The sequence below is a fragment of the Poromitra crassiceps genome (assembly GCF_964638095.1).
Source record: "Poromitra crassiceps genome assembly, chromosome: 12".
Taxonomy (NCBI): domain Eukaryota; kingdom Metazoa; phylum Chordata; class Actinopteri; order Beryciformes; family Melamphaidae; genus Poromitra; species Poromitra crassiceps.
Window position 1 is genome coordinate 25,828,348 of NC_139632.1, and position 24,423 is coordinate 25,852,770.

General features: G+C 43.1%; 1 protein-coding gene across 1 annotated transcript in view; it reads right to left on the reverse strand.

The window, feature by feature from the left end:
• tgfbr3 (transforming growth factor, beta receptor III) overlaps nucleotides 1–24,423 on the reverse strand; it is a 77,187-nt gene that overhangs the window by 50,425 nt on the left and 2,339 nt on the right. Inside the window, exon 2 of the mRNA XM_083647496.1 lies at nucleotides 5,978–6,165. Within this exon, the coding sequence (XP_083503622.1) occupies nucleotides 5,978–6,165 (188 nt within the window). The remainder of the gene's footprint in view (nucleotides 1–5,977; nucleotides 6,166–24,423) is intronic.

Sequence of the window (24,423 nt, forward strand, 5' to 3'; positions counted from 1 at the left end):
CTGTGGCCTAGACACCACTTCCTCCCCCATCAGGAGAGGGAGAGGTGGAGAGCAGGACTTTAGAGTACATGTTGGTCAGTCTGTGATTATGTAGATTCTACTGACCGGCTACCTCTCTGCCGACTACAAGAATGAGCGTAGGAAGGACACACATTCCAAAGCAGCAAACAGGGGAAAAGGCCCATTCAATCTGCAGGCTTCCAAAACCGATGTGGATTAAAACATTCAATTTAACTTGAATTGAATTCAAGGTTCCCTCAAACATTTCACAAAACCGAAGCTAACTTAGGGTTACTGTATCAGAAGAAAATACTTTCGATTTTTATGCTTGAGATTATACAAACCGCAAAAAATATGTATGTATGTTAACAAGTTACATTGGGCTCTATTCCTAAAAATCAACGGTAACAGCGTTGCAGTGCACAACATCTGAATTTATTCATAAACCTATTGGGACTTTGATTACCATGACAGAGCCCCATTAACACTGCATTAGTCTCAGCAAGAGCACAGGTGACAGCCAATGAAAATCAATGTGTTAATTACAGTAAGGGTTACATGTTTAACAGCCACCCTGATTAGCCACACCTGTGTGAGCCGCATAAAACTAGCTAGAGTGTTGTGGAATAAAACCAAAAGGTGAGGCTCTTGCTTTTAGTATCAGGGCCTACAGATGTCACTAAAGTTCTATTTGACCAAGCTGACTTGACATTGGTGCCTGTATGTAAGATCAATGGACTTTATTCTAGATATGTCAGAACAGCAGAGAAAGGCAATATTCTCCCCAGCTACATATTATACAGTAAGAGAAAAGGTTGTGCAACTTAATGTAAAATTGTTTGGAAAAGACAAGAAGGGGTTTTTCATAAAACCCACATTATGGGCTGGGACCCAGGGGCGTTACTTCACTAAACTCTAAACTATGGGAAAGTCCCCACATCCAAATACACTATTATCCACAACTTTCAGGGGACAAAGTGGCGTAATGATTGATTACTGGCTAGATATGATTTGGTTCGGTTCATTAATATGTTAAATTTTCAGACACAAACCTTTGTGAACATTTGTCCTGTTGTGATGTCCTTCCCCCCATATGGAAGGACCTATGGAAGGACATATGTGATGTCCTTCCCCCCACATGGAAGTTGGAAATCTTCATTAGTGTTTTGCTTGCACTTGTGCTTACCCTGTCTTTTCGACACAAAATGGCCCCCGTGAAAAGGGTCTATTGACAGGTTTAGGCAAGGGTGACAGATTGTTTTAGTAAGCCAAACCGTTATTAAGGAGTTTCATATATCCATTTGCTTGAAATCCACAGGTCAGAGTTGATATTGGCTAGTGCTGATATTGACATTATCTACTGGTGTTCAGAATGGGTTTCATACTGTAGACTCTCATGGGTCAAGGGGTCAATCTGTCCCCATAAAAACAAAGACAATTCAATTGAGATATTTAGCACAACACAATCATATTTCGCAACCTTGTAGATGAGGGCATCTTTGGCCAAATGTGGCTGTAGGGGTTCCACGATAAAAGCTTTGAGTTCTCCTGAGATAGAGAGGGTGGATTCCTTAATATGGACGTATGCCCTCTTGTCACTGGAGATCAGGGGCAGTGTGTGTCCTTGAGACCACAGTCTGACGTAGCATCCGTCCCACACTGCACTCTCGTTGAAGGCCAAACACAAGCAGAAAGGAGGCTTGGGTCTAAACAGGCAGATGTGTTTCTCAGGTGGAAAAGCCATCAAGGACCCGAGTGGGCCGAGCATCTGTGACGTTTAAGGGGATCTTATCTAATCAGAGGCGCCAACCTACAGTCCCAGAAGGAACATCTACAGGGCCACCTAATCTCTACAGAGCCTGGGTGTCCTACAGCCAAGGCTACGGGAGTTTGACTTCACACTCCTCCTCTTAACTGGACTCTGCAGGGGATATGTGACACAAGGCCAGGTGAATCGACGTGAAGTGATGGATAACAGACCTTAAAAAATGAAAAAATGAATCCATGATGGTAACGCTATAGAGACACTGCATAGTTCAAATAGGCCACGCCCATCACGTGGGAAAGCACTCCCTTCACTTCCATACACCAGCGTCATTTTCCTTGAATTAAACATAGCTAAAAGCTGTTGTGTGGTGGGCTGCGCAGACAACAAATGTAAAAAATCGCAATTAGTTTTTTTTTGTATTCCCCGAGTAAAACAAGGAAGCCGTTGAGAAGAAAAATGTGGATCGAGCTGTCAAGAAAGTAAGTTGGAGTGTTCATCTTCCGTATATATGATCTTTATGTGCAACACGTGACATAGGAGAATGCCAGGATTGCGGGGGAGTTTCAGGAAGCAGAAAGTCAGCAGACAAATGTTGTGATCAGCTCACGTCTCGTTCGCAGTTCAAATGAATGAAGTAAACGCACACAACGTGTCATTATTTGACACTAGCCAGTTACTCCTAAGATATCTGTAAAACTATATGTATCTGACGAGAGTTCCTTTGTTCGCCCGGTTAGCCGCAGTTTGTTTTGCTAGAAGTTGGCGCAGTACAGTAGTGGTTCGTTTGTGCTTTCCCCCATGTTTTAGGCATGGTTTCTGAATGATGAGGCGCTCCGCAGTGTCTCTATGAGGGGATAGAAGAAATGATGAAAAATATCAATCCAAGTTGGGAATGGCCCAAACCCCAAAGCAAAGGGGAGGTCATTAAAGATCTCAAAAGGAAAATTCACTCATGTAATATTATAATTCAAATGTTGAAAGTGGCAATTGTTGGTCTGTTTTTCACATGACAGCCTATTAATTTGTCTTTCCTGTACAGAATATGTCCATTCGGTGGGGTGAGAAAACAATGTAGATTTCACAATGGGTGATCTGATGTGAGGGTCACCACCCTGAAAGTTGAGTGGGCTTTTCATAGCGGTACAACTGTATTTCTGTTGTGATAGCACTGGCATGATTGTGAAAAGAAATGGATCTAAAGCAGACTGGCCTTTTTCTCTGCCAAAGATGCCCTTTGATGTTTGTCCTTTAGGAAGGAAGTAATTGGTATGGTATTCATACACTGTGCACACACTACTTGCCCTCACACATTTCCTCCTCCACCTGTCATCTTCAGGTTCAGGGAAGAGCCAAAAGACACAGCAAAACACATTGGAAAAGGCACGCGAGAGTCAGGCTCTACTCCTTCTTTGAGTGTTGTGTAAACTCAATCACATTGCGTGCGGTACACTATAAAAAAAAACGGGGCTATTAATACTGCAGCTAAGTCAGTGCCCAAAATTGTTGAGGTTCAATCCAACCATCGCTGCTCGTTCGTTGCTTAGATTTAAAGCCCAATAAATAAAGTCTGTATGAGGAGCAATGACAGAGACCGAAAAATATGTACGTTTAAATAAGTTTGGGTAAAACGATCCAACAAAATCATGCAAAAAACTTTATGATTCAAAGATTGACGACAAGCAAAACCTTGCCATGGCAACATCACATTGATTAATGTTTGTTGTCCCTCCTAGGCAGATTTAATTGACAGTACAACGCAACAATAACTTGCTCCACCACTAAGTAGAAAGAGTCTCCAGACTGGAGTAAATAATTGCAAGAAATCTATGCACAGCCTATATAACACCCAACATATAGTAAGATAACAAGTTTCTGCATATGTCTTCAAACAGCAAAGGCCCTTGTTTTGTGTAGGTCAAAGATTCTCATCACCCTTTGTCCTGCATTCACTAATCTCTCCCATAAGAAATCCACACAAGGAATCAGGGGAATATCTGAGGCTTGGAAAATCTTATCTGTCAGCAGCTGTAGACAAAACTCAACTCAGATTGTTTTTGTATGAATATCTATCTGCGTCTTATCATAATCCACCTTGACAGTATATCTGTCGTTAGATGAAACGCAGCACCCCTCCACTTGGCAGAACACTCCTGTGCAAGGAATGAAGAAGTGCAACTGCATTCACAAAAAGCATATGTTTTGAATCGAGAAGTAACAGCTGACACCTGAAGGCCTGAAATAAGTGGTAGTAGCATTTGTTTTGATCAAAATCTCAATTTGGTGGTTCATTATATAAAACTTGATCAAAGAATTGGATTGAAGCCTACATTTTACATAGGGATGCACCAGCTTTAGAGGTTTGTCTGCCATAAACCAAATTAAAATCTTATCCAAACCTATACTTTTATTACTATTAGCACAATTGAAGTCCACATAAATGAGAGTAACTCAGCACTTTATATTATACTTATGATGGGCAGACAAAGGCACTGTGTTCTCTTACCTAATATCCAAGACTAATCAAGCAAATATTTGGCAAATCTCAAATGTGTAAGAGGAAATAAATACAAATTAATCTTAAATCCTGCATTTTTTTTCTTTGACCCAGCAGGGAGCCACAGAAACCAGAGAGTGATTTCCTTACAGGCCCGGCGCTAGGGGCGGGCCTGACCGGGCCGGGCCCCCCCATTCAACAAACTGGCCCCCCCATTCCAAAAAAAAAAAAAAAAAAAAAAAAAAAAATTTTTTTTTTTTTTTTTTTGCTAAACGTTTTTCCGTTTTTCTGTTTTAAAGTTTAACATGGAATCTGGCTGTCATTAGGCATTGATTAACTGAATGCTATTGCTAACTGTTACTTTGAACATCCATTTGCAATGATTCTGGCTGGATATTAACTATTGTAAATTTGTCACAATGAATGCAATTTGTGCACAATGTGTAAATACACTTAATATTAATTGTTTAGGCCTAATTATTTGTAAAGTCACAACACATTAGAGATGTGTGTAGTTCTTCACAGATTTAGCCTCTTCATTTTGCTCTCAAATGCACCAGGTTGACGAATTTTACTTTAAAATGTACAAAATCTTCTTCCGGGGGAGAATCCCCCCGGACCCCCCTTGGGTAGCTTGGCCCCCCCAAGCTAGTGGCAGGCCCCCTCTGTAACTTGGGTCTGGAGCCGGGCCTGTTTCCTTATTTACCTGCTGATGCAGCAAACGGATGCACACTGTGTTTCTGTATGTTTGGCCTTGGCAATGCTTAAGCCTACATCAGCAGCAAAACTGCAATGGCAAGTCCATACATGCTGCTTTTCACACTGCCGTGACTAGGGGGGATGGGAACTTGGGACAGTTTAAAATCCAGACGCAGCATTTTCGTGGGCTGTGGGCCCATGATTCATATTAGAACTATGGCAAACAGTGGGAGTCTTGCCATTCGATATTGCAGCAAAACGCCTAAAGACAGGCAGGGGTTCGAAAATTGGCATCCACCCTCGAAACACAAACAAGAGTTGCGCTGACAGTCTGTCTGAAGAACAACCGTTTTAAAGAGTTTTAATCGAAACAAGTGTGACGGTGGTGGAAATATTCTTACGTACTAACAAAATTAATCACAGTATTTTTTTTCCTCTCACCGTTTAGAAAGCCAGGTGTCAGGTGAGACCAGAAGGTTTGATTTGTAGGCAGGCTTATAGGTTTATTTTGCGGCACGTTGCAGAGCCTCCAATCACAAGCTGACATCTAACGGATGTTTACAATATTTTGCTTCCTGGCTTTGGCCAACAAGCTTCGGCTCAGAAAGAGGGGGAAGGAATGGCGGCCATTATCAGTCACTGATTGCAATAGGGGTAAAAGAGGGCAGTGGAAAGATGGAGCAGATCTTGTGCATTTTATCAGGCTGAAGCAGGCAGCTCAACTCAAGATGAGGCCAGGCCAGAACAGGTCAAAGCAGAATGTTTCTGAAGAAGCTATTTTGTATTTTCTATGGATAATGTTGAAAAACATAATGCACATTTTTGGAGAATTACCTTAGTATATTCATAGCAAGAATAAATGTATTGATAGATGTGAGTTTTATTAAATTTTCGGATGTTTCTCTCCTGTACTCGGCTCTTGACCAAAAGTCTAAGTTGACAATAGTTTGACTTTTATTTTTGAGTTTGATATGGAGGCAGAAATCAAATCGTTGAGTTTGGTGTGTGTGACTCACCTCTTGTGGGACGTCCTGTGGTGCGTCAGGAGCAGGGCTCCTCAGGTTGATGATGTGGACCTCCTGGGGGAGGCTGGTGGTCCCCCTGCTGGCACAGCCTGACAGGGCAGTGTAGCTCTTCAACATGGCCTGCACCGGGTGTCCCGTCCCCACAGGGAGCAACTCACACGGGCTGCGAGACAACGGCCCTGCAAGGGATTAAAAAATATATTATTATTTCGATCATGACATCTTACAGTATATACGGTATGCACACATGCAAATGTTGTGAGTAATTTGTTGTCACCTTGTTTATTTAGATCATGTATGAACACATTTTAATGCTCTAACTCAAACACATGGTCAGAGTCAGTCTTGAAGCTAAACAAAAGGGTTAGTCTCCTAGAGATTCTCCCCACTGAACAATGCAGCACCACCCTGTCTGACCATCTATAGGCTGTGCGAGGTGCCAGACATCAGATTATATTCCCCTTCAGACATTTTTATTTTCCTTAAATGGTCAGATTTGACCTCCTCTATTCACTAAGGAGGAGGAGCAGACTTTACACTTAAGTGCACTTGGTGTTGTAAAGCCCATAATTAACCATTAACCGTGGCCTTCAGTAGTTGTCTTGGAGACATGGCCGGCGCCTGGACAATTTGAGATGAAAAAGCTGTCAGCATGGTCGACAGTAATGACCTGCTGATTCACACTGTACCACTCTCTACAGGTCATAGGTCACCGCCCGGCACCATCAAAACAGACAGGAGCAGGTGTGTGTAAGAGGAGTCACACAACTGTACATATGTCAAAGATGATCTAAGGGCAAGGTCATATTTCAGGGTAAATACACAGTTTTGATGTAAACAAATAAATAAATCCAGACCTATTTCCAGCTCTCATTTTCTTGAGATTACGATTTTGGTGTTCAGTGTGATTCATGCTGATATAAATCTATTCCTCATTACTCAATTATTGTTCATACCAACAAATGTTGGAATATGTGAGATGACAGGAATTGAAAATCACAGAAAATGTGAAGTTATGTCTTAAGGTCCTTACACAACGGGAGCATTATTAATAATATTAATATTTTTCGAACCTATGTAGAAATGAAAGGATGTTTATGCAATAGGAAGATGTCAGCTTGCGGTGTTTATGCGATAGGAAGATGTCAGGTTGTGGTGAAGCTAGTTAACCACCTGAAAGCTTGTGGCCGATGTAGCGGAAGTTCCCTAATGTTTATGTGAATGAAGTGTGGTAGTAGCATCTTGTAAACCAGCTGACTCAATCTGTCTTTAAATCAACCCGCTGCCTGCAGACGTTCACAAAGTACTCAACTGTACATTACTGTAGGCAAGCAGACAAAACAGATAGAGCCATGCTCTGCTTGACTGATTGACTGTACTTCACATCATAGTCAGTAGTCTGTCTCTGTCTTTGTCCTGTGAGTGACTGAATGAGTGTCTACCAGAGACCGGTGAATATCCAAAATATTGAAATTAACCATGTCTCATCAGACATTTCTTTGCGAGAAGTGACCTGTTTATCATTGGTATCAGTCAAATTATGCATTATCATTAGTTTTTGTCTTACATCTATATCAACACACATTTATCAATATTTTTTCAAAACTTTTTGTGCAATTTCCAAACTTACCAAGACCTAGAAATTGCAAATCTTTTCCCACACATTCCTCTGTATATATCCATAGTGACATTTTAAAGGCTGTTACACACCAAGAGCGATGCAAATATACAGCACGGAATTGCGATGCAAATTTTGCAAATTCGTCGGACGCGAATTTCAGAAAAATCGACCTTGGTCCGATAAAAATAAACACCACTTCGCCGTTGGTATGCACGGTTGCATTGAGTGATATTAGCCACTTGAACGCAGGCAGGGATTGACTTGCGCATGCGCGCACACACACACACACACACACACACACACACACACACACACACACACACACACACAAACACACAAGAATGTACACATCTCTCTTGAGTGAGGTACCCAACAGCCCGTTTCCATTAGAACGTCATCCATCCCATGGGAATGTCTGTGGCCAAGGTGTTTTTTTCTCTCTGGGGGTCAGGCCTTGTATTTTACCCCACAGCCTTGTGCCAGCCGAGGCCCACTCACGTTTCAAACACAGCACACCAAACACGCAAAGGTTGCCAATAGCGATCAGATGGAACATTTGGAAATAATTAAGGTCCAAGTGAAAGACAGGGAGATAACAACTTTAAATTCTCCCCCAACTGACTCCAAAAACACTGGACGGTGCCTCAACAGCAGGAGACAGGGGGGGGGGGGGGTCTTTGCTAAGAACACATACTGTAGCTATTGTTTTCTCTTCAGTGCCGTCCTATAGGCTTATGTTTAATGAAATAATGTATGGCTCCTCCCCCTCTGCTTGTTCTGAAGAAAAAAAACACACAGATGCTTTATTGTTGCCATTTTGTCCCGTGAGACAAACCCTGAGCTTTAGACAGATGTCTGGACCTGGACTTGTGAATTCATCCCCAGCCCATATAGATTGCTCTTTGAAGTATACATTCAAACATGGCAATGAGAATTTAATGGCAAAACCTTGTTGTGGTGCATCAGTGCTTTCAACCCCCCTGCCCTTTCCCTCCCCAAGGACTGAAGCACCGCGCTCCCTCTCTAACCAAAGTCACCACGCCTCGCCCCACCAAACACGACCGAGGGCACTCAAACTCACTTTTTCCCCCCACACATATGGCTGTGGAATAACAAACATCAGCCAGAGAAACAGAAAGAAAAATTGCTCTTTCTGGGAGACTGCCAAAAGATTACAAAACTTGTTGGGCAATGATATGATTTATTTAACTGCTGAGAAAAAGACAACACGCAATAGAAGTCTATGGGAGAGACAGTATCGCAAACATAGACAATAGCGGAAAGGAAACTCAGTATTAAACAAATAAACAAGAATGAAGTTTGAAAAATAATGAGTTCTTGTCAAAATACAAATAAACAAGAATGAAGTTTGAAAAATAATGAGTTCTTGTCAAAATACAAATATAGAGTGAGAAGCAACCATTGCTACTTCTCACTCAAAAAGGACCATTCAAAGGATACAGTACATGCATGCATTGTTTGCTTTATTAGATCAGGTTGAGAAAATGTCTCACAATTCATTATAAGTAGCCTAACCATGGAATAGGTCTTGGGGAAACTAAACTTACTAAAAAAACCTCTTCAATATGAAAGTAACATTAGCCTTAAACATTCACCAGTCAATTATGTTTTCTTTCAAGTTGAAACCAACTGAATTATAATCCTGTCACATATGCTATTACCATTGGTCCATAACCTCCAAGGACAGAGGGGGGGGGGGGGGGGGGTACAGGGGGAATGGGGGGGGTGTCTGCATCTGTTGGCCTTGCCACAGCTTTGTGTCTTCTGTCACCTTGTCTGTCTGCCTCCTCTGCCCGTCTCCCCCGCTTTCCCCAGGCGCTGCTGGCTCTCTCCCCTACTCTCCAGCCATCGTTTCCCCCGGTCAGCGATGGAGTACAGAGACGTCCTGTCCAGCTGCCGCTTGTGCCTCTGGCTGGCCAGGCCGAACGCCCACAGCAGAGGAATGAGAGAATCTGTTGTTCACTCTGCGTGAAAAACAAGTCCAGCCTGAGCCCACCACCAGACACTCCACAGGCTGCACTGCCAACGCCTCCTTAACAGATACAGCAACATCTGATGGTAACGCTGATACTCCAGCTGTAATAGTAATCTCTCAAATATGTTAGAACTCTTCTGCTGAGATAATAAACCATGAGCTGCTTGGAATAGAAGCTTTAGACAAGATGTATGGCTGAGGCTGTAAACTTCTAAGTACAATCTACCAAGAAAAAAATAAATAAAAAAAAAATACAACACCGCTTGATTAAATCTGTACTTGGCAATGTTGCATGTTTGGCATTGGCAGCCCCCAAAGTGAGAGGTAACTGTTCAATACCCAGAAATCATGACATCAGTACGTCAGTACCTCAGCACCTCATCTCTACCAACCCAGCTGATCTGTTATCACTTTATACCAAAGGATATCACAACGATGAGAGACAAAAGATCTAACATTGGTGAGTCCAGCAGCAACTATCTCTGGACGGAGAGCTGACTCGTTGCTATTTAGGATTCAGGTCAGCGTGTATTTCACTCTTTAAGCTTTTCTTTAACTCGTCACTTCCTGTGCGTGCACAGAGAACATTTCCTGTCAGCAGTCATACTCAACACCACAATTCAATTTGGGTCAACAGGCCGAATGTACTGCATCTCAGCTGGGGGGGGATGGGATGCTCTTCTCATTTGCAGCCACACATGATTTAGGCCAATAAGACAGGTGATGGCATGGCGTGATGGAGTCTCACTCTAGAGTCTAGACCAATCAGTAACAAGTATCACCTTGTTTTGACTTGTAATTGTAGCGCGGCCCTCCTTGGGAAAAATGGTTCAATATTGAAGTTTTGGCTAAAACAATTTAGTGCGTGAGATATGGCACATGACACATGGATAAACAAACACAGCCCTTCCTTATACATCAGTCTCTATCAGCCAACCAACCACGGCATACTGACCCTGTGGATGAACCAAACAGAGGGAGAGCTGTATCATCCCCTTTGAACTTTGAAACCTGACGATTAAACATGGTTAATAAAATATCTATGATAGGGGCAATGTAATTCCCCTAAGATTCTCTTCTGTGTGTCTTGGCCTGGATCCTATCAGCAACAGGCAAGCCTCCAGCAGTCAAGAAAGAAAGCAGAAGCCACTGAGAGAAACTTCTTCTCCCTCACTGTGACAGAACAAACTACTGCTCCCTCACTGTGACAGAACAAACTCAAACACACACATCAAAGATGATTTTCAGCATATGGATTCTTCGGAAAGCTGAGGAGTACCTGCTACTTTCACCAGTTTCTGAATGTCATGAGGTGTGCATGATGAGTCATTTACTTTGGTAGGTCAGGCAGGTGTCAGAAAAGCTGGCAAATATGTCAACTGTTTATAGGTTACAAAGCCACATGTGGTTTTTAGGGGGAAAGTGAGAAATTAGGGGGAGGCCATGTGATGGAAAGTAACTAATTCAAATGAGTAACTCACCATGGCAGAAAACTCCCCTGACTCTGGCTACACACATACAGCAAGAAACTCCATCTTACTACAGGGGCTTTTTTTGCCTACTGCTTACACTTCTTTGTGGTTAACCAAATCACTCTCAAATATAGCTGACAGAGTGATGCTAAAATAAGAGCGCTTGAGTGCAAGCTGCTTGAGAATTTCCTTTTATAAAAATGGTATCTGGTAAAAGTACGTTTTAAGTCAGTGTGAAACTGACACATTGTAACAAAAGACCCTGTAGTTGCTACAGCTCATAGTGACACAGGATCATAGCTCAAATACAAGAAATGCATAATTGTGCACACTTGCTATCACCCTGCTATTTGCCTGCACTAAATATCACTGCAACAGACAATTTCAAATCCCATTCTCTTTCATTTACAATATGCATATGCATCAGATATCTCAGTTTTTCATTCTTCTAAATGACGTCCATTCCTGTAGGATTCATGACCAGGATTCCCAGCAGCGGGCCTCATTATAACTAATGAGGAAAACACACGCACATTAGAAAAATAACATCACAGGCTCACATGCACTTTAACCTAGTTCCATACCTATAGGCACCTGTTTTATCCCTGTTTCACATCATACTGTATAACCAACCCCACTCACCAGAAGTGTTTATTTCTCTATTTTTGGTGGATTAGCACCAAACATACACACCTTGATTCTAACAGCAACACGGGATATGGCATTACAAGACCTTGTACATGAGGAATTTATTGACCATAAAACAATATTAATTGGCTTTGTTATTATACATTCAGAAAGCGCATTTGGTCTTGATCACGATCCTGATAGTATTAGTAGTAAGACAGGAAGTGAACATAGTAAATCCAAATGTTATTTAAGGACAGTGAGACTGTATAAATACTCTGAAAGACAACCCCCTTTTGATATATTTAAACAGACTGAGGTCTCTGGGCAGTGATGTCACTAGACACTATTCATAGTTTTCAGCAGCTTCCTTCTAGAAAAATGCCAAGTGTGATTTCAGTACTAATGGCTCTGTCAGTTATGTTGTTTGAATCCAGCGGATTGTCACGATCTTTCCAGATGTAACCGACTATTATTATCTATGATGAAACGAGGTGAGTCCTCTTCTCATTTCCTCGCCTTTCACCAGACTATACGTGCTCCTTCAAGGCTCTCCTGTCTTCCAAGAGCACACAATCTCACCATATTTCAAGGGTAAAAACTCATAAACACCATATAAATTCACATTAGACAGGCTTTTGGGTGGCTTGTGGTTTTTAAAATGATTAACCAGTTTTGAAAGAATCGTTATTTTCAAGTCATAAAGCCAACCACCACATATCTTAAAGTAAGCCTAATATACTGTAGGTGAGGTTTGATGGGAGAGGAACCAGAAGAACTGATGCCATCTAATGCAAGTAAGCAGAAGAAATGAACTGGAGGGCCTGGAGCTGCAGCAGAAACAATGGTGTAATGAGTCTGTAATGCTCGCAATCCCCAAGTGTTTTGCGTCTGAAGTAAGCACACACTGCACTAGAATACCATGCAATCACGCAAGCTGATGTCATACTATCACACATTTTGAAATAGTCAGATGGTTTTTATTCTTTAGAACAGTCAAACGACTATTGCATGATCAAAGAATAGACACTGAAGCGTATGATTGGTTTGATACTTAAAAGAAAACTCTGGGTAGTGTAGAGAGGTACACTGTACCAGCCAGGGACACACAGAGGGGCAGAGAGGAGTAGTTCACTTCTGGTCATCTTGCCATTTATTTGGTCATTATATAAGCTAAGGTGGAATTAGTTTGAGAAATAGGTGAAACGCTACTATGTCACAAGCAGAAGATCTGTGATCATGGGTGGTTCTGGGAAGGGACAGGCTCTCTCTGCAAGGTCCGTTCTATTCCTGTACATTTATCTACGCGCTGCTCTCAAATCGGACTAGTAGAGATAAAACGCCTCTGGTTCCAAGGAATGCACTTTGTTGCCCTTCACACTACTGGCACTGTGCCAAGAGTTGGGTACAGGAAGTGATGTCAGTCCGTGTGCCAGTTAGGGACAAATCTGATATATTTCCCACAAAGCCATTTCCGGAGAGAAACAAACACAACCTTCCCCCACTGTGGACACACACACACACACACACACACACACATCCTCACATGCCCACTGTGCACACACGCACACGCACACACACACACACACACACACACACACACACACACACACACACACACACACACACACATATCCTCACATGCCCACTGTGCGCACACACACATCCTCACATGCCCACTGTGCACACACAAACACACACACACATACACACACACACACACACACACACACACACACACACACACACACACACACACACACACACACACACACACATCCTCACATGCCCACTGTGCACACACAAACACACATCCTCACATGCCCACTGTGCACACACAAACACACACACACACACACACACATCCTCACATGCCCACTGTGTGCACACACACACACACACACACACACACACACACACACACACACACACACACACACACACACACACACACACACACACACACACACACACACACACACACACACACACATGCCCACTGCACACACACACACACACACACACACCCTCACATGCCCACTTCTCAGTATCCTTCAACAAGCAGGCGGCCTGTGTTTCTTCAGATGATATGAAGGTCACAGTAATACATGTCTTGTTTTTTTTGTTACAAAATGTATACACTTGCTTCGAAAAACAAATGGCGCCTAATGTCTCCTATCATGGTGCAGATGGAGAAACAATGGAACTTATTTTGAGTACATTTGTTCAATTATACAACAATATAATAATAAGGCTGATTACAATACATACATACAAGTACTACAGAGGGGACTTATGGGGCTGCTGTATGTCTGCTTCCAGCCTGAGGTATCCCTGTTCCCATATGAACCATGGGATTAAAGCAATCCTCTGGTCTCCATGGTTCTCTACTGCAGGGCATGATTCCCATGCACCACGAGCCACGCAAACCAGTTGAGAGAAGGCAATATTCTGCCTGCTTGTGTTTTTCTAAGGGGCTTTGGGCTTAAGAATCACTAGCCCTGCAGTGTTGACACTACCGTTACTCGCTCAGCCCTGAACCTTGGGCCGCTAATACAGGAAGTGGATAAATCCTTTCATAGGGATAGTGTGAGTTCACTTGACTGGCCTGGCCTATCTGGGCTTGACTGGCCGGGCCTATCTGGGCTTGACTGGCCTGGCCTATCTGGGCTTGACTGGCCTGGCCTATCTGGGCTTGACTGGCCGGGCCTATCTCAGACAGTCAAACTGGGTGCATAAGACAAGGAAGTTGGAAGGGGATGAAGGGAGGGGCAGCAGGGCAGGGGTGAGCCTGCACTCCATCAGGGAAGTCGTAAACTCCCGCATCAAAGTGTGAAACCTGTGGTCAAATGTCACACAAAGCTGTCCATAACCCAGCATCGCCAAAACACTCTTTCCTCGCAGTGAAGAGATAGGCTACTTTCAATGGAATATCTACTCTATGTGGAAGGTTAGGGAGCAAGCGTGAGAATGGATACACTTGGATATGGATAAGCTTCATTAAGTTGTAAAGTATGCTAACAGGTGGTCAGACAATAAATTACATCCCTGTAGATGTAAAAAAAAAAAAAAAAAGGTCCAGCAACAATTGAAGCCAATGACTAAAAAGGGAAATCATCTCTCGGCATTTAAAAACTTAGGGCACAGCTTTTTCTGCTGCTAAACTCTTATATATTGGTTGATGATATTTCGTAAGTGTTTCAAATGTGTCTTTCTTTTCTACAAGACAATGTAGCAGGCTCGTTTGTAAAGGACTAATACAGTAAATGCAACTTAATAGCTTTGTTCCTTTGTTCCTCCTCCCCCACTATTCTAAAGCATGGCACCCATTCTACCCTAAAGCATGGCACCCATTCTATTCTATATTTCTATATTTTCTATATTTCTCTATCATATGATTGTTCAATGTATTATTATTACTACTGCAATTCCTACTGTTGTGTCAGCTAGAATTAGCTAGACATATTTTCTGTGAAGTCCTCTGAGACATGCTTGTGAATTAGGGCTACACAAATAAACTTGACTTGACTTGTTCCATAAAGATAGCCTCCCGATAATATTGAAACACGTTTGATTTTATTGGAGTTCAGACAGCTCGGACTGAGTTTGATCACCACCGACCTTACACCAAACGATCGAGGTGAGGGAGCGTGTCACAACTCCAGCAAAACTCTCATGATTTCATCGCGACATTGGCAATTTGTCTGCGACAGGGAAATCACTTGAAAAGTCTTTTGGTGTAAGGTCAGCATTAGCAAGAAAAAGAAAAAGAAAAAAGACACAGCCAGTTATGAACAGCATGTTAAGCCAGAGGCAGTCGGGGAAGATGGAAGTGGGTAACATTTCTCCCCACCTCTAAAAGCAGGCATAAATCAGAGGGCTTTGAAGAGGTGGATGACATGGCTAATTCCCTGGGGAACACAGGGGCCACTGTGCAAAGTGAGACAGCTGGGAAGGAGACGCAGGCCAACACATGTGGGCATATGACTAAAGATTTGACTCAGTGCTGCCATAGTGTGTCTCTACTGATGGGTGTTGACATGGGCTGTCTGGACGTATAGTCAAGGACAAAAAAGTTGTCAAGAGTGGAAACATGAATTGGCTGCATCTAAAAAGAGGTAAATGGCAACCTGCCAACAAAGAAATGCTGGATTGAAAGGAACAAATGTTTCAAGAAAAACGCCCAAATAGTGAAAGTAAAACTGTACTTTAGACTGCCTGCACAAACTGGTCGGGTACCAACAATATTATATTTTTCCATTAATTGCAGTCAAGCGCTATGTACAGTACAGAATGCAGTAATGTGGCTGTGTGTTGCAGCAACAGTGTGGCAGCAGTAACGTGGCTGTGTGGAGCAGCAACAGTGTGGCAGCAGTAACATGGCTGTGTGTTGCAGCAAGTGGAGCGATCTCAAACAAACTGACATTGATTTGGTGAGATAAGTGGAGTGCATGATCAGCCATCGGCCCACCCAGCACAGTGCAGGACTTAGATCAGTCTTGACCCAGCACAGTGCAGGACTTAGATCAGTCTTGACCCAGCACAGTGCAGGACTTAGATCAGTCTTAACTGGTTAAATGGGGCAAAGGAAAGAAATGACTGGAGTGCCACTTCAAAGGCATCTCTCCCATCAATCATATAGACGTCTGCAAGAACAGTTTTCTTCTACAGCAGCTCAGTGGGGTTTCGGGAGCAATCTGCCCAGGCTCCGGGGAGGAGGAGGGGGGGGGGGCACTTTCCACTGTCCTACTTGATGTTAGCCTTGTTTCTTTTTTCCTTAACGACCTGTCTTGCCAGAACCCCTCATAGTATTTCATATTGTCCACCATTAGTGATGAGACGTCAGTCTAATTAACGGCCTGGTGAACAAGTCTCACCTGTGTCGCCTGAAGCTTGAAAAGACACAATTGCCAATATGCTGATCTCTGCCACATGGGTGTGTGATCATGTAGAGAGAGCACAGTTATAGACATATCTGTCCCAATCTCAATCATTTGATATTACAGAGTAAATTACAGATTAAGTCTAGGCTAAATGCTTTGTACTCATTAGGAAGTGATTTCTTGTCAATTAGAGTAAATAGTACCCAACACATTGGGTCAACTAAATTGGATTTCGCCCATAAAATGATTATTAAACATGATTCCTCTGGGTTGATGGTGCTGCCTGACACCCAAATCAATAGGTCATCTCTGGGGTGCAATGTGAATTTTCTTTTCATTTCAGATTTCTTTGTCAATGGGACGCTTTACAAAAACACCATGGCTCCATCGTGATAACTGAGGGTTTTGAGAACCAGCGGGTTGCCACCAACAGAAAGTGGAGAGCAAAACAATGCTAGGCCTTTGTGCCAATGTTCCAGCAGCCCAGTGTGAAGGAGCCAGAGAGGTGAGGAAGGCCAAGGCAGACACAGCGCTTTCACACAGCCATTCCAGCGGGGCTCCTCACCTCGTGGAGAGGTTGGGCAAAGAAGAATGACCTGTCAAAATCCACGCTGCTCATGTATTAACACGTACAAAGGACTCTGGGAGGGCCTCTTTTACTCGACAGGTTAACAAATGGAAAGCACAGTGAATAATGAGTTGGATAGCCCAGTCACTAGAATAAATAACAGATGAATAGAATTTTGGTATGAAAATACAAGAATGCATAAATAGTATACATCAGTGATACTCAACTTGCGACCCGGGGACCAGATGCGGCCCACGATAGGGTGCCGAGTGGCCCCTCGTCCAATCTCTAATTCACAATGAAAAGTAACGTTAAATAATGTTTGACTGAGCTCCAATTAAATTGTCAAATATCTCGCCACTTATTGTAACTGAACTGAACCTAACTAACTATCCTGTGTGCACAAAATTGTCTGACTAAACTCCGGCTGGTACCCCAAAAACCTACAATCCACTAGAGAAAAATGTATATTATTGTTTGTTTATTAACTGGCCCCTGGCCTTCTGTCATTTTTGCAAAGTAAGTTGAGTATCCCTGGTATCTGGTATTCAGGGAGGGGTACATTCAACAAGGGGGCACTCTTTTTTGATGATGCTTCAAAAGCAGATAGGAGCATAGTACCGCAGGGATGGCGTATTTTTGTAGGCTTAACCAGAAATCACAGCGATTTTGGTTCATCAGGGAAAAAGTCTATGCAGTTTTAGAATGGGGATTTCACTTAAATGCATAAAATAAGGTATGTGGTTAACAAAGGTTTATGCGAATTTGGATTCAGCAGGATAATCTTCATAAACGTCAATCACTTTTATTCCTTTTGAAGCATTTTCAAAAAAATACGTAAAAAAAAAACCCTGCATTTACGCTCCAAAACTCATAAAAGTTATTCATGTTTGTGAAGATTATCCTGCTGAACCCAAATTCGCGTTCCCATAAACTTTTGCTAACCACAGAGTCTGTGGCATAAAATAAGGTCTGTGGCACAGACCTTGATGCATTTAAGTGAAATCCCCATTCTAAAAGCCCATTCACTTTCCCTCTTACGAACCCGGAGGTATACTTCCGGACTCATTCCTGCGCTTCTCTATGCTGCATCAGATATCAATGGTTTAACAGAATATTACTCTCTGAAGGCGATATCCTTAGGTAAATACGTTTAATTCCTAAAACGGCTAAAATGGCAACAACTCCGCAACCACTTTCTCCATTAGATAGCTGAAACCTATTATCCCATATCAAAGTTTGAAAAAAGTGTAAAAGCCTAATATGAAGTTTTCAAGTGTCTGCGTGTCTGTGTATTTGTGATCTAAGGCAGAATATCTGTTATTTAGTGCAGAGGACGGCCTACTGTCGTCTTTTGGAAGGAGCTCTCCTATTTTCCAAAGGATCATTGTGAAATTGGGACACGGCCTTTCAGCAAGACTCATCTGGTGGAAATGGAGTGGAGAAGGTGAGGCCCCATGAGGGGCTGCTCTGATGAAAGACACCACCTGGAAACCTTCAGCTAGCATCCCACATCACCTGGAAACCTTCAGCTAGCATCCCACATCACCTGGAAACCTTCAGCTAGCATCCCACATCAGCTAGCATCCCACATCACCTGGAAACCTTCAGCTAGCATCCCACATCACCTGGAAACCTTCAGCTAGCATCCCACATCACCTGGAAACCTTCAGCTAGCATCCCACATCAGCTAGCATCCCACATCACCTGGAAACCTTCAGCTAGCATCCCACATCACCTGGAAACCTTCAGCTAGCATCCCACATCAGCTAGCATCCCACATCACCACGCTTTCTTCACATGATACCTTTGGATAGAGTCATGCACTCAAAAGTAAGCACCTACACCAGGTGATTAAGTAGCGGATTTTCTCATAAACGTACCGTTAGCCGTGGTTGGGAGATAAAAACTAGACAAATGACCTCAACCTAGCCATCGTATTCAAAAAAAAGTTGTAGCTACTTGCACAAGATTAAAAAGAAACCATCAGAAATCAATACCAGATCAGATTGTGTTTCCAATACTTCCTAAGGCATCAGGACAGAGGGAGGGAGTTAATTCTTTTATTATTGTTCTCTCTTTCTTCAATGAAGTCACACTGCACATAACTGCCTTACTCTAGCTCTCCTCAGCTCCAGTGGCCTCTGCTTCTTCTGTTTTTTGTTTCATAGGGCTCGAGAAACACAATGGAAAATGCACGATCACCACAGCTGTCTCCCATTACTGGCTCTGGCTGAAATTATTTACACGCCTGCTTACTGGAACTATGGAGAGAGAGAGAGGGAGGGAGGGTGGGAGAGAGGGAGGGAGAGAGAGGGGGGGAGGGAGAGAGAGAGAGGGAGGGGAGAGGAGAACGGGTGGAGGGAGGGAGAGAAATGGAGGGAGGGAGGGAGATCCTGCAGATCTGCGTATGCATACTTTTAATGGGAGGCTGACAAGAAATGACGCATGAGTACGGGGTCACTTACTTCTCTGTAGAGAGCTGTCTCTTGGAGTACTGTAGATAGAGCTGCTTTCACTTATTTCCTGTGTGCGTGTGTGTGTGCGTGTGTGTGTGTGTATGTGTGTGTGTGTGTGTGTGTGTGTGTGTTTGTGTGTGTGTACATTGTGTGTACATGTGTGTGTGTGTGTGTGTGTGTGCGCACACGTGTGTATGTGTGTGTGTGTGTGTGTGTGTGTGTGTGTGTGCGTGCGTGCGTCTGTGTGTGTGTGTGTGTGTGAGTGTGTGCGTGTGTGTGTGTGTGTGTACCTGTGTGTGTGTGTGTGTGTGTGTGTGTGTGTGTGTGTGTGTGCGTGTGCGTCTGTGTAGGTGTGTGTGTGTGTGTGTGTGCATCTGTGTACGTGTGTGTGTGTGTGTGTGCGTGTGTGTGTGTGTGTGTGCGTGTGCGTCTGTGTACGTGTGTGTGTGTGTGTGTGTGTGTGTGTGTGTGTGTGTTAGACAGAGACAGAGAGAGAATGACTAATGACTGAGTAAGAGAATGAGCAAGAAGTGATTGACTGGGGGGAGAAGAGACTCAGGCGAGACCTTAGAGAAGGTTATCTCTGCTACAGCAGCACCACTTCCCAACATATCACATGTGAATATTCCACAGATCAATGTGTCCGCTGCTGTTAATGAAACAGGGTAATAATAGCAGAGTAAGCTTCATTCAATGACCAAATGACAGCGAGGGCCAGGAGGCCTGCCGCCTCTCCTCTCTCCTCCTCGACAGCGTTGTTGAGATAAAGGCCTCGCCATGGGGGAGAGCAGACCTGTAATTAGACACACACGGGACTCCCGTTGCTATGTAAACATCTCAACCGCTCTCCCTAGCAGCACACAGCCTCTGTGCTGTGCGGCTCTGACTGTCGGCATGAATCACGGGGCAACATCTGGTTTAGCGCGCTGGAAAGGAACTCTGTCGGTTTGGCACGCCGTACGTGTGTGGAGTGTGTCGATTTGGACCGGACGACCCACGCCTGCGCCTGCCTCTCTCCTCCCCCTGGCTACCCCACCTCTCACATTACAGCCGTTGCACAATGCTTTTTGGCAGTCCCCCGCTGCAGGCCTTAAGAAAGCATTGTGGATATACTATAGACGGGTCTATATACGGTCCATATACTATAGACGAATTTATCACGCAACCTTTTGCTCAACTGTGCAGGACTGTTCTACAACTGCGTTTGGCACAGCAAGGGGCTCCGATATCAATTTTAAAGTTATCTACCAAGGGTACACAACAACATAGACAGACGGGAGGTTGTAGACCTCTGAGCGAAGTTAAGCATTGTCGTGGACAGCCCTGAAGCTGAATGTATGGACTGTGAATATGAGCAAAATGTAGCTTCCCTATCCAGGTGTTTCCACAGTTCCTTCATAAGACCATGTGGTTCTCCTCACAGAATGGCTTAAGATAGATTCCCACTAATAGCTCTGTCATTCATCAAGCCACGGGATAAGAAGAATGAGGGAAGGGCAGAGAGTTGGAGAACGAACGTCTGCACTCAACAATACCAGTGTGTTTTTCAGTCGACCACCGGCCCCGGCGTGGTGCCTCCAGTATTACCAGCATCCTGCCGGAGCTGTTTCTGGCCAGTGCCTCAAATTGATATCTGGCATGGCTCCTGCATGACTTTATTTCATTGCGAAACCCGAAGTCTGCCCTTAATGTCCATAATATAGCCCTCGCAAAATAAAGCTTTTGGCAAATTGAGGAGAGGCACACGCAAAATGGGAGTAGGGGAAATATGGAAGAGTGTAAAGAGCAGAAGCAGCAGAGCAGACACTTGGAATAGGAACATTAAAGGTGCTCTTAAGAGTTATGGCATGGGAGGCCCAGATCCTGGATTGCATTACAGAGAGAAGACTAATCTAAACATTACGTAAGAGCTCTCCTGACAAGTTTAGAGGGCAGATGGGACTGTTTACACAGATGCTGCAAGATGATATAGAGAGACAGACAGACAGACAGAGAGACAGACAGAGAGACAAACAGACAGACAGACAGAGAAACAAACAGACAGAGAGACAGAGAGACAAACAGACAGAGAGACAGAGAGAGAGAGGTGTGAAAGATACTGTACTGTATGCTGAAGTGGTAGAGCATACAAATGCTGAACCGAATCTGGCTGTCTCAAATGTGTCCCCTGAGACTCAGTGCAACAATGCTTCTTGGTTAATGTGGAAGAATCCAGTGGAAAACTTCATCTGTGAGCTCATTGTGATGCAGATCCTGGCATTGTGGGAGAAACCGTACGTTTGCTCTAACCAGAGCACATGCTGACTACATTGCTATTGTTTGTGTAATAGTCTGTCAGCAACAATCCTCTTGAGTGCGGTTCCAAACCTCTCGGGAGAATAGTGAAGAACCTTTCAAATAACAGCCTGTGGCGGCGATCAGACTGAGGGCCTTGGAAAGGCGAACCACACGTTTCTGGAGCGCTAGCTAGCTAGCACGACTTCTACCTGGTAATGACTCCAGCGTGACCACAGAAGACTAACACGGGCTATTGTATTGTGCACTGAAACCATCACTTGTAATCAGTACAGTTTACACTACATAGAAAAGGGGAATTGTACCCCCCTTCCCCCAACTGACGCACAAGGCTCATTGGCAGACTTTTGGACGTTTCCTTCAACCACATTTCAAATGATCTATTTACTCACTATATTATACAGAATGATTATTTGTTTAATGATGGTACATTTGTTTAATATTGTCTAATTTCATTTGGTTAATAATGCCAATTTGAGTTTTCCAATGAGAACATATTTGTTTTTGCACTACACTTCCCAGAGATCACCTGTAGTTACAAGTGTGGCCAGCACCACTGTGATGAATTTTACTTCAGATTTGATGTTGATGAGGTTTCTGTAGGTGGCGCTCTTTTCTGCTGCTCATGCTAACTACCCGCTTCTTCTCTTTGTTCCAAACAACATGCTGTTGCTACATAAAAGGCATCACTTCCTGTGTGGCAGAGGATTTTCCCCAGAAAAGACCTAGGCTACCTGATACTGGTGTTCAGAGCAGAAAAGACCTAGGCTACCTGATACTGGGTGTTCAGAGCAGAAAAGACCTAGGCTACCTGATACTGGGTGTTCAGAGCAGAAAAGACCTAGGCTACCTGATACTGGGTGTTCAGAGCAGAAAAGACCTAGGCTACCTGATACTGGGTGTTCAGAGCAGAAAAGACCTAGGCTACCTGATACTGGTGTTCAGAGCAGAAAAGACCTAGGCTACCTGATACTGGGTGTTCAGAGCAGAAGACCTAGGCTACCTGATACTGGGTGTTCAGAGCAGAAAAGACCTAGGCTACCTGATACTGGGTGTTCAGAGCAGAAAAGACCTAGGCTACCTGATACTGGGTGTTCAGAGCAGAAAAGACCTAGGCTACCTGATACTGGGTGTTCAGAGCAGAAAAGACCTAGGCTACCTGATACTGGGTGTTCAGAGCAGAAAAGACCTAGGCTACCTGATACTGGGTGTTCAGAGCAGAAAAGACCTAGGCTACCTGATACTGGGTGTTCAGAGCAGAAAAGACCTAGGCTACCTGATACTGGGTGTTCAGAGCAGAAAAGACCTAGGCTACCTGATACTGGGTGTTCAGAGCAGAAAAAGTGAAAGCTTTCAAGAACTGGTTATAGGTTGAATCACTATTAGATGGTATCAATCCCTAATAGTCTCCTGTAGCCAGTGTTGGGCAGTAATATATTAGGGCTGCCTATTGGCAAGGACCTCACGATACGATACGTATCACGATACATGGGTCGCGATACGATTGTATCACGATACATTGCGATACAATACATATTGTGATATATTGCAATACTCTACATAATTTACAGAAAATTTAAAAATAGAGCTAAAAATACAACACGCTGTGCATCACCCAGGTAGTGTAATAATATGTACATCACTTTATATTGATAACTTAGTGGATAAATTGAGTCAAAACTACTGAGTGTTGAGTGTGTTACTGAACGCACTGAAATAAAAAGTATTCTTATTGTGTCACTGAAAACACGGCTGTGGGGAAAAATAGATATGGCGATATATCACGATATTTTTCTGAAATATCGATACAGTATTGCGGAAAAAAGTATTGCGATATATTGCCGTATCGATTTTATTGCACAGCCCTATAATACCGGTATATATTACTCAGTAATATTATTACTGTAATATATTACTTTTCCAGTAATAAGTAGTGTAAGGGATTACAATCTCCAATACAGTAATAATATTACAGTTACTAATCCAAGTAAATTCAAGTTACTCCATTACTTTCTCCAGTGCTAAAACAAAATGTGGAGATGGAGATAGGTCTGGCTATGCAAGACTACTGCATTGTCAGAACGCAATGAGGTTTTTTTGTCCTAAGTAGGCAAATAAATAAAGTATTCAGTTTGGCTGATTGTTGATTCCTCCTCTAAGGTTAATTACATTACATTACATTACATTACGTCATTTGGCAGACGCTTTTATCCAAAGCGACTTACAATAACACATTTTTTGTCAGCAATAGAGCAATCAACTATGGAGCACAGTCTATGACAACTACAACTTCTGAAGGAACAGTGGTACAAGTTTAGGTTAGTGGTACAAGGTTGGTTAGTTTTTTTTTATTTTTTATTAATTAATTAATTAATTAATTAATTAATTAATTAATTAATTAATTAATTTTAATTATTGTTCCAATAAAGTGGATTACATTCTAAAAAGACCTGTTGTCACTTTTTCAGAAGGGGGGGTGGGGCAGTAGCGAAAGTAATCTAGTAATATAACGAGTA